At 47.4% G+C, this 16431-nt stretch overlaps 1 protein-coding gene across 5 annotated transcripts in view; it reads right to left on the bottom strand.

Moving 5' to 3' along the window:
* Nucleotides 1-16431, bottom strand: part of DPP6 (dipeptidyl peptidase like 6) — a 1059086-nt gene that overhangs the window by 787015 nt on the left and 255640 nt on the right. For 2 of the 5 annotated variants that reach the window (XR_006268646.1, XM_043463955.1), the window contains exon 1: nucleotides 5702-6341. The exons of 2 other annotated variants lie outside the window; for them this stretch is intronic. Coding sequence is in view for 2 of the 3 variants with exons in the window: in XM_043463955.1 (XP_043319890.1) it covers nucleotides 5702-5935 (234 nt within the window). In the remaining variant the exon portion in view is untranslated. Of the gene's footprint in view, nucleotides 1-5701; nucleotides 6342-16431 lie in introns of those variants that run through there. One more of the 5 variants, XM_043463956.1, reaches the window with a different exon arrangement.

The raw sequence follows: 16431 nt of genomic DNA, 5'->3' as shown, positions 1-16431 counted from the left end.
AGGCAAGACAGTTTTGATGCTATATTTGGCTTCACCCATCAGTCAGCTAGCACTGAATCTCTGTTTATATCACCATTTGTACTTGCTTGTAACAGACAATTTCCCAATGATGACTATCTGCTCTGCACTGAGACAATAAGCAAAATTTTGTATAATTTTGTGATAGCTACTTTACCAAAACATTCACAGAGCGACTGTTTTAGATAGTAAACACATGAAATTAAAAGATGCTTGCTCCTTGGAGGAAAAGTTGTGACCAAGCTAGACAGCATATTAAAAAGCAGAGACATTACTTTGCCAACAAAGGTCCATCTAGTCAAAGCTATGGTTTTTCTGGTGGTCATGTATGGATGTGAGAGTTGGACTATAAAGAAAGCTGAGCACCAGAGAATTGATGCTTTGGAACGGTGGTGTTGGAGAAGACTGTTGAGAGTCCCTTGGACTACAAGGAGATCCAATCAGCCCATCCTAGAAGAAATCAGTCCTGAATGTTCATTGGAAGGACTGATGCTGAAACTCCAATACTTTGGCCACCTGATGCAAAGAACTGACTCACTGGAAAAGACCCTGATGCTGGGAAAGATTGAAGGCAGGAGAAGGGGCATGACAGAAGATGAGATAATTGTATGGCATCACCAACTCGATGGACATGAGTTTGATGAGTTTGAGTAAGCTCTAGGAGTTGGTGACAGACAAGGAGGCCTGGCGTGCTGCAGTCCGAGGGGTTGCAAAGAGTTGGACAGGACTGAGACTGAACTGGACCGACTGACTTGTCTTGCATTTAACATTGCTCTGAAATGCAGAAAATAGACTTTGCAGGAGGACAGCTGTTGGAGGGCCCTATGATATAGTGTCATGCAGCATTAAACCCGTGAGGGCACCTCAAAGCCTATCTAGTGAGATACTTCATATTACAAGAAAGAAATCAAGATACTGAGAGAAATGTAACTGTACAAGCTTATGCTTACTGTATGCCATGCTCAGGGGTGGAAGAAATAGTAGTACTAGAAGTAGAAATAAAGAGGTTAGGCAGAAAGTCATTTAGAATAACGAGATGTAAAGAGAGGGGAGTGGTGGCTCAGTGGTAAAGAATCCGCCTGCCAGGGCAGGAGACACGGGGACGTGAGTTCCATCCCTGGGTCGGGACGATCCCCTGGAGAAGGAAATGGCAACCCGCTCCAGTAGACTTGCCCAGAAAACCTCATGGAGGGGCTGGAGGAGCCTGGTGGGCTACAGTCTATGGGTTCACAAAAGAGTTGGACATGACTGAGCGACTAAACAACCACACGAAAAAGAGAGGGAAGTGACAGTCAGGGATATAGTTTACGTGATGTCTTGCCACCACTACCAAAACTGATCTGTGGAACAAAAGGTGGGAGAAGAGATCCATGTGGGGACCTCCAAGGTCCTTCCAACCTTACAATTCTCAAATTCTGCAAAATAGAAAAGCGAATACTCTTCAGAAGAGATGCTAGGAGGTGTATGCCAGAGGAATTAAGCTACTTCGGCCATCTGCTATTACAGAAGCTGTGAAATATACTCAGCTCCCTTTATCTTCATTTTAATTTTCCCAATATTTAATTTATCTTAAGAAGAAAGCATGGCAGGGAAAAAATAGAATAGCGGAGACCAAAACCTTGGAGTATAGGTTCTCCCAACCCCCTACATGAGGGAGAGGAGGGGGCAAAAAGGACTTGCAAGGGTCAGAGAGAGATAGGACATGAATTCATGTGGCATCATGAAAGACACATGATACAGAGGTCTGAAGTGTGTAGGGTGGCAGTGATCAGGAGCAAAAGAAGAGACAACAGGACTAAGGCCATTTTATCAAGTAATGAAGAGGACGCTGAAGACATTGTGTGTGCAGTTTTCTGCAATGAAGACAGTAAGAACGTGAGTGTGCCACCAACCTAAATAAGGGAAAAGGAACCCTTGTAATGAACTAGTGAGTCCACTTTAGATCACGTGATTGAGAATCTGAAAGCTCCAAGCAATCCTGTGACATCCCATAATTCTTCTACAGATGAGTTACACTAAGCATTATCGAATTCGACATGAAAATAATGAGATCAAGCTGGTGGCTGAAAGTTTTAACCTTTTTCTCAATATGTTAGGAAGATAATATGAGATTTCAAATACATTTGAAATTGCGTAAGAATGTCAGAAGGTATACAAATATTTCTGTGAAGTCAAGCTGCTTGAAAAGTTAAAGTTGATAAACTCCAAGGAGAAATTAACAGTATGTTGACAGCATGTCAGTGAAAAGTCAAGGTGGGGAGGAAGAAGGGCTGGTGGTCGCAGACAAACAGGAAGGTGTAATACATCAGAAGCATGACGTCATAAGCTAGATAGTGCTGACGTCATAAGATAGACTGCGTAAGCAATGATTTTTGCTCAATCTCTGTTTTGGCTGAATTGCTATTTTAAAATCCTGTTGTCACATTTGTACTGTTAGGAAATCACGTGTCATCAAAAATGAAGAATACAGGAACATGCTGATGTGGCCCCAACAAGCCTAGTGCCCGGACAGTCACCCATGGCCTCCAAAGTCCTTTAAGAAATCAAAAGGAAATGCTCAAGTGAGGGCGCAACAAGGTTCAGTATTTTTAAATTAACTGAAGTTAATTCCTACCAGAAGTTACTAAACTCCATTAAAAGTCACTTCCAGCAACAATCCCTTTAAGAGGCAACTTATTTTTAGCCTATGCAATGAATTTTAAATCAAAATAGCTATTGATTCCTCAGAGGGGTCTCCCGAGTCGTTGACTTTAAATAAATATAAGACTGATGAGGAAACTCTGGTAGAAAAGCACTCTGGCTTGCTTTCTTCTTCAAAGTTAAACTTCACACCTTAAAACTGGCCCACCCTAAACAGAATTTTACACAGCGGAGAGGTCCCTACATGTAGTTGGTGCAGACAGGCAATGCACTCCTAGTCACTAACCATGCAATTGCAGCGTTTGACTTCTCTCTTCCAGACCCGGTAACTACCTTCAACGTTATTTTGTAAAGAACTGTCCATTCTCAGTCCCATTCAGACACGTGTGCATACACACAGACACAGATCAAGAACTACATTTTATTTCCTCATTTCTAGATGGCAGGACAATGAGACAGAAAGCTCGTTGGATTTTAACGGTAATGCTGTTTACCATCATGTGAGTGACCAAGGTGGGAAGGCTGTTCTGTTCCACGGCACAGACAAGCCACAAAGAGCAATGACACCAGCAGCCTTAGTGCTGGGACTCCAGACGAAGGTGCTGAAGATTTCCTGGGTGCTAATAGACAGGATGCTTCAGAATGCTGGGCAGCAACCAGCATGCCCTGGGGATGCCCAAGGTACACAGAAAAATATGCAACGTTTTCCTAATCAGTTGTACCTCTTAAGGGTTAAATGTAGGTCACAGGGTGATTACTCAAGATTCTTTCATCTTAACAAGGGCTGATATCAGAAAAGTAGTTTTTGTACCTACTTTCTTTAACTCGTACTAACTCATAGCAAATGGCATTCCCTGTGACTGAAACGAAAAGAATCTGTTTAATGTGTACACCTACGTAGTATATTTTTAGACATAATTTTTCCAATCCTGAATATTTTTTTCTGAGAAAAGCACATAAAAATTTTCAAGAAATTGATGCTACATTTAGTCATGTGTTATTTTTTAATAATACATTTTAAACATGATATATATATATTTCAGAAGGATACTGCATATACTACATTTATACCTACATTTACACACACAGACATACACACACCCTTTTTTTCATTTTCCATGAAATAAAAAACATTAATATCAGGAGTTCATGAATTTAAAGTAGTTATACTCTCCAGAGTCATCTCAGCAGAAATTATTTGCAAATGTTAAATTAATAATTTGCTCCTCAGTGCAACCCTTTTGCTTATCTGAGGAACAGTTCTAGACATATGTCAAATTGAAAGGAGGAATACATGCTCAAAGCTGAGGGGGAAATGGGCGGAGACCATCTACAACAAAATTCGGAAACTCTCCCCTCTCCATTCCCCGAGCGACACCTAGAGCCTGTTAGGAGGAAATTGCTCATGGTTCTCACTTCAAGCATAACAAATTCCAACAGTTTTAAGTCAAAAGATTTAAGGCAAAAAGTGCATCATTTGTGTCTGCATTGCAGCTCGGTGGTCTTCCCCAAGATCTCTGGAGTTTAATCCTCCATAATTTTTCAACTGCCCCAATGAAATCCCTCCTCAGAGATTCTGGTTCCTCGTATCTGAGAATCCATGCATTTCCCTTAGGACCTGACCCACTGGAGTGATGGCCATCTCTCTGACAGGTCTTTGTGTAACCAGGGAGGGGCGGGTGTCTGGAAATAAACAAAAATAAGTAAATCTCATGCAAGCTCTAATACAGGGTGTGTGTGTGTGTGTGTGTGTGTGTGTGTGTGTGTGTGTGTGTGTGTAACCACGTCTCCTACAAACTTTTGCCATGTCTCCAGATCCTCCATTCACAAAACAAAACAACCAGTGACGCAAGGCAGGACAGGTTGAATGACCACAGCCTCCTGCTCAGGGCAGAGGCAGGAACTGCCCTGGGTCTGTCAGGGGAGGCCATCTGCGAGGCTTGTGAGAGGACTTGCATCCAGGTACCCCCACCCCGACGGGGCGGGGGGGACACTCAAAGCTACACACAGTAAACTCTTGGACCTAACATACCCAGAGGGGGCTGGACCAGTTGAGCCAGTCCTGTCTGCCTGTCTGAGACCTTGTCTGGGATTTTTTCTCTGTTTTTTTTTTTTTTCTTTCTGGGAACACAAGGTATCAGAAGCATCCCTTGGCCCTCCCTTGCCCTCTGAATAGCTGGAAGAGATCAATAGAGGTGGTTGAACTCATCCATCTCGCGCAGCCTGCGGGTGTCCTGCCTGAGTCATCGGTTACTAAGGTGATATGCAAATCAAACCTTTGAAACCCCCAGCTACCAGCCCGGAGCAGAGTAGAAAACGTGCTCCCGGAGAAGTTTTCCCACTAACACAGTCCAAGGTCGTGGCTAGTCCAAGACTAGGTGTGGGGACAGGCAGGGCCTGACTCCCACCAGCGAAAACTGTGCTGGGCCTGGGACAGAGGGCTGGGCCTCGGAGGCAAGCGCTTTTATTTTATGGTTCAGGAAAGAGGATCACCACCAGCCCCACCACCAGTGCGGGGCGGGGGGAATTAGGGGAGGGGGTGGAGAGTGGAGAAGTGGCAGCCTGGGCGGTAAGGACTCCAGTGACAGGTGGGAGGGGGCGAAAAGGAGCCTGGGACAGTCTCTTCCTTGAGTCTTAAAGCAGACAAAAGAAAACAGAAAGAAAGAACAGAGAAACCAACTGGTAAGCACACACAGATCGAATTCTCTCCTTAGGATCCATAGCAGCGTGCGGCTAACAGCAAGCGTCCCCAGGGCCGCCGTGAACCCTCAGCCAATTCCACACCCCAGCAGCGCAGCTCCGCCAGCGCTGCCCTCAAAGCCACCAACTCCTGGCCCGCCGCCGCCGCAGACCGGGACCCGCTCCAGGACGGCGGTGACCGAGATCCGCGCAAGGAGTGGATTTGTGGGCGCGCTTCCGGGAGGAGTGGGGGAGGGGATGGCGCCCCGAGACCCTCGCAGGCGCGGCGCGGGTGCGTCTCCCCCCGGCTCGCCTGGAGCCCCGCGTCTCCCCCCAACCATCCCCCCCGCCAAGATGCTCTTACGTCCTCGTCGTCACAGTCGCTCCGTGCCTGGTACTGGAACCGGGGCCGGCCACCCGCGCCACCGCCGCCGCGCTCCCGGGGCGCCGCCGCGGGCGCCTGGGCTCCAAGGGGCTTGGGCCCCGCGCCGTCCTCCTCGGGCCCCTGGCCGCCCAGGAGGCGGCTCGCCTCCGGGGGCGCCGGGAAGGACCGCGAGGTGTTGATCTTGCCCGTGAACCTCTGGTACAGCGAAGCCATCGGTCTCCGCGCGCTCTCGCCGGCTGTCTTTGGGGCGTTTCTATATCGGCTTTCTCGCTCTCGGGCTCCCGCTCCCCACGCCCTCCGGGGGGAAAAGGGGAAGAAGAAGAGGAGGAGGAGGAGGAGGCGGAGGAAAGGACGGCGGCAGCGCGCCGCTCCTCCCGCGCGCCACTCTCGAGTCGCCGCCGAGCGACCGCCTGGCTCAGCCTCCTCCGCCCCCTCCCCGGCGGCTCTGCCGAGCCGGGGTCTGGCGGTGTGTTCTCTTTCCCTTTGCTTTTCTGTTTTCAACTCCTCGCCACGGTCGCGTACGGCCTAATCAAAGCCATTGAAGGGAAGAAAAACAACAGAAAACCAGAAAGGGAGGGAAAATGCCTAGGCCCCGGAATTTGGCACCACCTAGAGCCCGGCGAGCATCCGGAGCGCATCTCCGCGCTCCCCCCGCCCCGGGTCCCCGCGCAGCTCCTCCTCCCCGCCTTCTCCCCACGCGGCCCTTCACCCCCGGGAACGGCGCCCGGGCGGCCCGGGGCTGGCCGCGAGGAGGCCGCGGAGCCGTGCAGCTCGTGGGTGCGGGGGCGCGCTGGGGGGCTCCGGGCCACCGGGAGAGCGCACCCCGCCGTCTTCCGGGAGAGCGCAGCGAGGGAAGAGGCCCGCGACGGGGAGGGGGCGTGGGGGGCACGGAGGCAGGGGGCGGCACCCCCAGACGCAGGTCCTCGGTTCCGCGCGGGGCTGTGCTCCGCGTCCACGCGCTAGTATCAATGGCTGCTGCAACCCCGGCGCCCTGCGGGGCGCTTCCCTTCGTGTTTCCCTTGCAGCTTTCCCTGCCTAACGTGAACCGGCAATAGCCGAGACCCCTGAGGGTCGGGGGGTGCGCACGGGGGTTGATGGAGAGCAAACTGCAGGGCTGCAAGGGAGGGGGGTCGGGGTCGCGGCCTCCGATGAGCCCCCTTCCTTCCCAAACCAAGCTCTGCTCCAAAAACAGGTCTCAAGAAGAAGAGAAGGAAAAGGTCACAGAAGGCAGGCCAGGGCCGACCCGGGTGCGGTGGGGGGGTGCCTTCCGAGCGACTCAATCCAGCGCTCCTCCCGGCACACCCCACTTACTTGTGTGTATCGCGAACTTCATTTTCGTTTTCGATAAGCGTGTAAGCCTCAACGGAGGCTAAAGCATTTGGTGATGCCTGCAACTTTTCCGAAGCCTGCTCCGCGCCCGCCCCCAACCCCTGCACGGAGAGGAAGTGGGGAGCCCGGGGTGTGTGTTGGGGGGGCGACACCTAATGGGGCGCTCGGGTCTGGGTGCACATGAGCTCTTCCTCTGCAGTAAAACGTGCTCCAGCGCCCCTGTGTGGAAAGACACCCACTGCGCCTGGGCGCTGGGCTCCAGCTCAGACCGCAGGCTGGCATCTGGTTTGCCCCCGCCTTTCGGGGTGGATTCCTCCCTCCTGTCCTGCTGGAGTGCGCGCCATCGTCCTGCTTGAGGATCTAGGGCTCTCCCTGCTGGTCTCGTCCCCGCCCCCCCCACCCACCGCACCCCCGATCCTCCACGCGCAGCCCTCTCCCCCTTGTTGGCAGCCCTTGGCCTGGGATGGATCGTCCTGTCCTGAGCGGACTAGGACCCCACACTCCAGACCAGTTTGCACCTGCCCCGGCGCTTCCCAGGTCCACCCACTCCACCTAGATGTGGGTATCTTCACCTTCCAGCGGGACTCCCACTCCACCACGTTTCCATGACCACTTGAGAAAATGCCCAGGCCTGGGCCACACTGCGGCCCCTACAGCAGGCTGCCAGCGCTTGTTGAGACTGAGTCCAAGGCCACCTCCTGGTACCACTGTCCAAGCGCAGAAATCCCAGAGGGAAAGAGACCTTGCCATCCCTTGTCCTAAAAAACTGCTGCCTCCTGTGGTGACCCAAGGAGGAAAGAGCAGATAAAACCAAGGAGGGTCTTGGAATGCAGGAATGGAAAAAGCAGACCCTCATCGTCCTTCCCTCCCCCGTGTTGTAACTATTAATGGAACAGTATAACCTGTCTCCCCTCCTACCCCATAGGGAGGAGGTATTTGCCCTACTCTTCCCCCACCCAGTATACATGCTTCATCCAATCAGCAAATGACTTGCAAGACCCCCTATCCCACTTCTTATACCCTGGGTATAAAAGTAGACTAAGGACCGCTGTAGAACACCAGTTCTCCCTTGAGCTGGCCCGCTGTTCTAACAGCGTCTCCCACTCTAATAAACTGTATTTCCCTCTTGTTCTGTCTCCTGTCTGGAAATTCTTTTCCAACCCACGCCTGGCCCAGGACACCTCCCTCAGTGTCCTTAACTTGGGTGGAGACACTGGAAGTCCGCTGGGAGAGGACCCCTTCCGATCCCTCCCAAGCTCTCAACCTAGCAAGTAGTCTTGTTTTAATTAAAATGTATACCACAGCTATCCTCTGTTTAATCCACTGTGGTTTCCTTCCACTAAGAAACAGAAGTGCATCTTAACATAGTTCAAAAACATGCTTCCCTTTCAGAAACCATAAAAACAAGTAGAATCAGTAACTGGACAGCTGGGGGCTCCCCCGCACTCCAAAAGGCAGATGTGTCTCCCGCGGATCTGGGGGTGCCAGAGCATCCTGCCCCACTTCATTCTGAAGACAGAGGCCACAATTAGAAGAACCATCCAGCTAAACCTTGAGTCATCACATTCAGATAAATAGGAAACCTTGCTTTCATCCCCCCTCCCCCGCCCAGCTGTGCTTCAGATCCATGAAACTGCTTTCCGAAACCGACTTGAAAGGAAAGGCCCCCCACTGCTGCTCACAGTGGCATCTAGATCTGACATCTCACTAAATATAGAGGCTGTGAGGGTCCCACTGATGTAGTACACATACATATATATTTATGAAATGTACATGTATATATTTACACGAATTGTGAGGAGAAGCATGATGAATATTTCTTGTGGCAATATAGTTCATACAAGATATTTATACGGAAATAGTTTATCTATTGCACACAATACTTTATAGATGTGTGTGTATCAACAAGGATAAAGTGAAAGGGAAATAAGGAAGACACGCAGGGTCTCTCACACTTGAAATTATATTTTCAAGCGAGCATGTAGGTCTTCAAATTACAATTTGGCCAAATTGACAGGATGGGATGGCTGGATGGCATCACCAACTCAATGGACATGCGTCTGAACAAACTCCAGGACACCACGAAGGACAGGGCAGCCTGGCTTACTGCAGTCCGTGGGGTCACAAAGAGTCAGACACGACTTAGTGACTGAACAGCACACAATAAAAATCTCAACTAAAGGATTCAGATGAAATGATAAGCCATTTTAATGTACAGTTATTTGTAAAGTGCAAAAAGCTATAAAGCCCATAAGCAACTGGGGGAAGAGCTGAGTACAGACTGGTGTCGAAAGAAGTATATCTGAAAAGTAAACAGGACAAATGGAGGGCAAGGAGCTGTTGCGATGCGCAGAGGCCAGTGTGATGTGAGGAGACAGGACACTAATGAGGAAACACCACAACCTGCAAAGCCTCCTCGGTGCCATCTAAGAGATCTAGGGTCCATCAACCAACTTAAAAAGCACTGGGCTACCTTTCCTTCACCTACGCACTGGATACAACTCATTCTAAAGCATGTTCTAGACTTTGAATGTGAGTCTGTGCACACATGTCGGCAAGCGTGTATGCACTCACATATCCACGTCTGCCTTAAACACTGATACATACATTGCAGGGTCTCTTTGGATAGACTGTCAGAGCTCTGAAGTCCCAAATGCAAAGAGGAAACTGGCTAATATTTTAGGATGAATGAAGTCTCAGTGGCACTTCATGATGCCATGAATTCATTCACTTATTGCCTTCAATAACCTTTTCAGAACCCCAACCTTTAAATAAGGAAAAAGATTCTGAAGGGTAGCAAAACTTCCCAGGGAGCGTGTAAACAGGCGCAGCACTGCAGAAGGAAACTTGTCAATAATGGCCTCCACTCAACACTGAACGTCTTGGCTACGCAGTCTATAAAAAATTTCCATTCCTGCTCATTGGCTAAGTATGGGAATCTATTTTCAAAAATGTTCTGTGGATTACCTCACATCAAAATTTTAATTCCTCACTATGGCTTAAAACTCTGATCACCGACCCATTTTTTCCATCTAGTTTCATGATTATTTCTTCCTTGTTTATTAAAAGGTGGGAGTGTGTGTTTACTTTCCCTGGAACCAATTTACAAAACAAATATGGTAAATCATTGGAATTAGGCAGATGCTGCAAAATAGGATGGGTAGTTATTTTTTTAGTGACAATAAAGGGAACTTTCTGTTCTATACGCAAGCGAAGCATTGTAAAAATAGCAAACGTGTATTGAGTCCAGCAACCTAGGCAAGATTTTTATTACTTAAGAGGTTTTCTTATTTCTAGGAGAGAATTATGTCCTATAGTTTACTTCCCCTTTCTGTTGAAGGAGAACGAGGAGGACAGAACCTTGCTTAAAAGGTTTTTATTCTTTCCCAAACACTGATATTTCAGAAAATGAAATGGCCAACTTGGCACACTCTGACAGAAAGGCTTCCCTAAAACACTGGGCATCAGTGATTTTTAAATATTATCACATTGTATTCATACAAATGGAAAGAAATAAAACAAGTATTTTGGTTGCTTAAGAAAATATAGTACCAACTACATAAATACAGAGCACCCATTCTCTCGTGTACTCTCTCTTTAAAACAATTATTTCTTTGCAAGATGACTACCGAGAGGGATCCGGATGGTAAGATGGTAAGATGCCCTTTCCAAACTTTACAAATAGGAAAAGTCCAGCACAAGGAAAAGAAAAGGCCACACCTACTAGGTTTGGGCTTCCCTGGTGGCTCGGTGGTAAAGAAACTGCCTGCGATGCAGGAGACTTGGGTTGGATCCCTGGGTCAGGAAGATCCCCTGGAGAAGGAAACGGCAACCCACCCCAGTATTCTTGCCTGGGGAATCCCACGGACAGAAGAGCCTGGTGGGCTACAGTCCATGGGGTCGCAAAGAGTCAGACACAACTGAGCAACTAAACAACAGCAAAAACAACTCCTGGCCTTAACACAAAGTTAAAGTACAAACTGAATTAACCTTGAGCTTTTTGAATTGATACTTCAAGATTAATATGTTTTAAAGGAAAACATTTATTTTAAGCCTGGCGGGCTACAGTCCATGGGGTCACAAAGAGTCGGACACGACTGAGTGACTAGCGCTTTCATTTCACTTTCAACCGAAAGGCTTATGCTGAAATTAATATAGTTAAATGTTAATTTCCAGCAGCACATGTCCCTGCATTTTAGTACTGACTCTGCGTTTGCTTGGTTTTCTCATACAGTCTGAAATATACATACAACTCTCTGCCCCAGGCAGCGCCTGCTCATGTGGACTTGGTCACTAATACATGTGGTGAAGCTGATCACCAAGTAGTAAAGTAAAACAACACCAAGTAAGTAAAACAATCACTGATTCAACTAAGCCTGGTGGGGCTGTGGGAGCCCACCCTCCCTTCCTTTAGGGGTCCTTTAGGGGTCCACTCGCTTCTGTCACCTCCACCCATGGACACTGTGCCATGGTCTACTTCTTTCCTCCCATCCCTCCTATCTTCCCATCCTCTTTCTGCTCCTCTGTGGTCCCTGCTCTGGATCAATATCAGTAAACTGCTTTTTTTTTTTTCTTTAAAAATTCCTTGCTGTGCTCTGAATACTTATAAGAATTTGCTTTTCACTAGCAACGCTGCCTCAGAAAGTATCTAAATAATCACATTAGCCCCTAGAGGGGGCACCAACCTCTGTTCCCATTTTCTGATGCTTCAGTGAGAGCTCCACCATGCTTCCCAAGGCTCCTCAGATTTTTAGAGCATGGGATCCAGAAGACAGCCCATTGTTTCTGTCTGTCCCTGGCGATCGCTGGAGAGCAGCCGTGTCGTCGTCTAAAACGTCTTCATTCATACACCTTGCACCATTAGATTAAAAGGAAGGAGACTTCTGCTCTGGAATGCGCCCACAGCTCCTTGCCTTTCAAACCACGCACTTCCCCGGGTCCAGTGAATTAAGTTGAATCGGCTTCCCTTTAATGTTAAAGTGACATTAACGAGCCTCTGCAACTCAGTGCTTCCCTTTTTAAACCAACAGAGGTGATGGTTGGGTTCTGGAAGGAGAAAAAGCTTTTATCTGCTCTCTCTTGTGACCGATGGCTGGCATTTCGAAGGACCAAGTCTGGGTTTGGCTCTAATGGGAAATGTGAAACTGGCTTGAAAGGACAGGGCTCAGACCCTCACTGAGGGTTATTCTTCATCATGTCACCCAAAGGGATTCTTAGGTTTTCACTGGAAAGGAGCAATGGAATAGAAAAGAAGAGATAGAAACAGGATCATTCAAATACCGAGTCTCCTTCAGAGAGTAGAAAACAGAGCTACTGCTGATTCATTCATCCTACCATGTAAATTCCATTCAACTGCAGGCCAGCAGAACTGCAGCATATGGAAAACCATCTACTGGGGGTTTCCCATATCTTAAGTTCTTGGCTAAGTGCTTTGCACACATTAAATCCTTTAATGCTCACAATCACCATTATTCACTTGGACTTCCCAGGTGGTGCTACTGGTAAAGAAGCCACCTGCCAATGCAGGAGACATAGAGACACGAGCTCAATCCCTGGGTCAGGAAGATCCCTTGAAGGAGGGTATGGCAACCCATTCCAGTATGCTTGGCTGGATAATCCCATGGACGGAGGAGCCTGGCGGGTTACAGTCCATGGAGTCACAAAGAATCAGGCCCGACTGAGCAACTAAGCATGGATACCTAAGGAATGGGAGGGAACATGATGTAGCCCTTAAATGTGTTACAGAGCTAAATTATAGGGACGCAGAGGTGTGAGGCTGATGCAGTCTATGAGACAGAAATAGCACAAGAAGGTGAGTGAAGCCCAGGGAACTGGCGTTCAGGTGCAGGCACTGTGTGTTTCGAGCACCCTGGCAGCTGCCTTCCAGACACCAAGGGGGACAGGAGGGGGCTTCCTCTGATCGGTGAGGAGTGACAATGAGATGCCTTATGGAGTCAGGGCCAGAAGCCATCCCTGAGGCTGACCAGGGATCGGGCAGGGCCACCTGCCTCCTGGACGTCCATTTGGTCGAATCTGAATCTGCAGAAGCCCCTTTAACGCCCCTGTCCTGTCCATCTTACCCTGCCTCGGACGCTGCCAGAGTTAAGACCGTACCCTTGCGTTTAGGCATTGTCTGGAATAGCATCAAGAAAAAGTCATTAGACATAAGCGAGGTCTTATGGTGCAGCACGGGGAGCTCTGCTCAGTTAGGTGGCAGCCTGGATGGGAGGGGAGTTCAGGGGAGAATGGACACGTGTATGTGTATGCTGAGTCTCCAACGATCACAGTCTTGTTAATCTGCCATACTCCAACACAAAACAGAAAGTTCAGAAAAAGGAACAGGCAATAAAGGCTAGCCAGCATTTAGAAAAATAAATAAATCACACAAGTGTCACCCATTAAAAAAGAAAGGAATGAGGTCTGAGTGAAAAGAAAAACAGACAAGCCTTGGCTAATGGCACATGCACCAGAAGACACACCAGCCTTTCAAGTGTGCGATGGGGCTGTCCCGGCAACATCGGCCCCTTCCCGGGCCACAACACAGCTGGATGCATGACAGCATTTCCAAGCCACGGGTTTCTGCGTTCTGATGATTCCTCTTCAGGGTAAGCCGTTGCTTCCATACTCACAACTATGATGGACTGGAATGTTGTTCGGAAAACATCCACCGACCCCGGACGCCTTTGGAGCTCTACTTTCAGCAGGACCCTATGGCTTGTTCTGGCCAACGGACTGTGAATGGACCCGATGCAGGCAGAGACCTTCAAGGTGTTTCCATAACCTGGCCGACCTCTCGCACCCAGGTGGCCCACCCTCTAAGAACACAGCCTGGGTAGTTGTAGCCCCTTCAACTTGGCCTCCACAACTAACACACTCAGGAGAGACTTGAATCCAACCCCTGGTTTGGAATTAAGCTCAGGGATCAGGGAACACAATGCAGAACCTCCCAGCTGAGCCCAGGGCAGACCAGCCGTATCCTGACTGACCAGCAGAAATGGGAACCTGGATCTTACGTAAGCCACAGCATTTGGGATGATTTCTTATACTTGCATCATGCTATATGTCATGTTCTGGCTCACTAAAACTAAAATCAAATCCATGCATGAAAAATGGAACCGCTAATGTCATTGTAAGCATTTAACTTCTTTATCCAGTAGCTATCTAAATGTCCACCATGTCCCGGTCATCGTTCTGTTTTATGTTCTAGGGAAGAGATGAATATCTAAAATGAACATAGTTCTTGCCTTCATGCAGATTATACTCAGCCCTCCTCTCAGTGGAGATGGACTGATGCTCTAAACTACATGGCTGGATTGATAAGGCCATCCTTTCATGAAAAGATGTACCTTTCTCTATTTATTCCTCCTTTTGGTACATTTACAGCCCTGGCGGTTTTATTAGAAAAAGACTGTCAGAAACTTAGACCACAAATATGTTCCTAATAATGGTCTAGTTATTGACTGCAGAAGCACGAAGAACATCAGTTCAGTTCAGTTCAGTCGCTCAGTCGTGTCCGACTCTTTGCGACCCCATGGACCGCAGTACACCAGGCCTCCCTGTCCATCACTAAGAGCATGTTCAGCCCCGAATCACAGAGGCTCTCAAAGAATCACACCTGGGCTAGGCACGAAAGGAACATCGAGAAATCTGTTAGGATGTGAATTCTGGGTGTCATCCCAAACCTACTGAATCAGAAACTCAGGTTGGGCCCAGTAATCTGTAAGTTTAATAAGCCCACCAGGTAGTTCTGATGAGCACTCGAGTTTGAAAAACAAACTGCACTAGAATAATCCCTAGAGCATGTTTCTAAACGGCACCCAGGTGAGCCGAACGATTCTCAGAATGTTTGTTGATTTTCAGGAAACGGCTTACCCATTTAAAGCACAGAACAGGCATTCTCCAGAGGGTAAGAATTTTTCCAGAATGAACAAAGGCCAGTCTTTCTCACTTAAAGGGGGGTTATCTTGACAGTTCATTCAATTCCAAAATATGCAGTTGGCCAAAAAGTGTCTCTGTGGCCATAAACAGACACTAACCATATGGCCAAAGCTAAGGTACATTCCTGTTGGGATTCATCTCAGAGAGACTGATTCTGTACCTGAGTCGACAGCCTCTCCCATCTTGCCAGAATATGTGCAGTTTGGCAGACAAGCTCTGCAGAATTTCAAGAAACAAAACACCTTACTTTCAAAAATTAATTTCATTAAAAATCCTCAGTGCCTCTGGTTTAGACTCATTGCTTTTTTAATGCAATAAAAAAATCTTGAATTAAAAATCAATGAAGTTAATAAACACGTTCAAGTTGAAAACCAACTTTTTATGAACTTAATTTTCCTGAATCTACTCCTTTAGGACACATTAAGGTGTTCAATATAAAACCCATTTTTTTCACCATCACTTAAATTTCCTCCAAATTTCCATGCAACATACTTAAAATTTTAAAATAGGCTGATGCAACTTTAGGTGGTTCGTTTTTGTTAAATTGTAATACATTCTCTGACCCACGCGCACATGGTTAATATTTATGGCTAATCATTAAAGTACACACACAATAGATCCTATGACGTACGGGAACTAACCCAGAGGAATAAAATAAACTTCAGGCCTGGTGCTCTGTATCTTCACAGGGCCTTGAGCAAATACAAGAGATATCAATGCAAAACCCTGGTTCCTGCATATATGATATGTCAGATATGAGTGCAGAGGACTCTCATTAATGAAAACAGATTATATTAGGGAAATAAAACTAAAATAAAGCCACTCATTTGCTTCGCATGGGTAATTCAATTCACTGTGCACTGTAACTCTATCAACTCCGCTATACCCATCTCTGACCAATTTCCTTCTCATAAAAGGGAGAAATAGGCTTGTCTATACTACTAATTGCATTTCAGATCATTTTAATTTGGAACTCAAAAACAGTAATTCTCCTAACAATTGCTTATATTTATATTCTGCTTGACAGGTAAACAGAAATTGCCTGTTGGCTAAATAAATCCATGAGTCACAAAAGCCTGCAATCTGAACAGGTTTTTCCTCACTCACAGCAAAACCAATGTTGACTCTGCTCTAAATAGCATGAGGTGGGTCCTATTCATTCCTAGATTGAGCTTGGAGTCTCTGATGGGTCTCATTACCTCATCGTCCATGTTGCACCCATAACCCCCACCATGACTTCTTTATAAGTCAACAATATCCAGATTGCATCATTGACACAGGACATTTTCAGTCTTCATGAGAAAGGATGAATAAATTGATGCTTTCAAGGGACTCTGATTCTGAGCTATCTTATGGTAAAGAAGCTATCCATAGAGCAGGATAAGGCTATATGGATATATGTATTCCAGCATTCCTTTATTCCTTTCTCTCTAAGACCTCTA

Source organism: Cervus canadensis, chromosome 3 (genome assembly GCF_019320065.1).
Source record: "Cervus canadensis isolate Bull #8, Minnesota chromosome 3, ASM1932006v1, whole genome shotgun sequence".
Taxonomy (NCBI): domain Eukaryota; kingdom Metazoa; phylum Chordata; class Mammalia; order Artiodactyla; family Cervidae; genus Cervus; species Cervus canadensis.
Note: the sequence above shows the minus strand (reverse complement) of the source record. Positions and strands in the feature narration are given on the sequence as shown.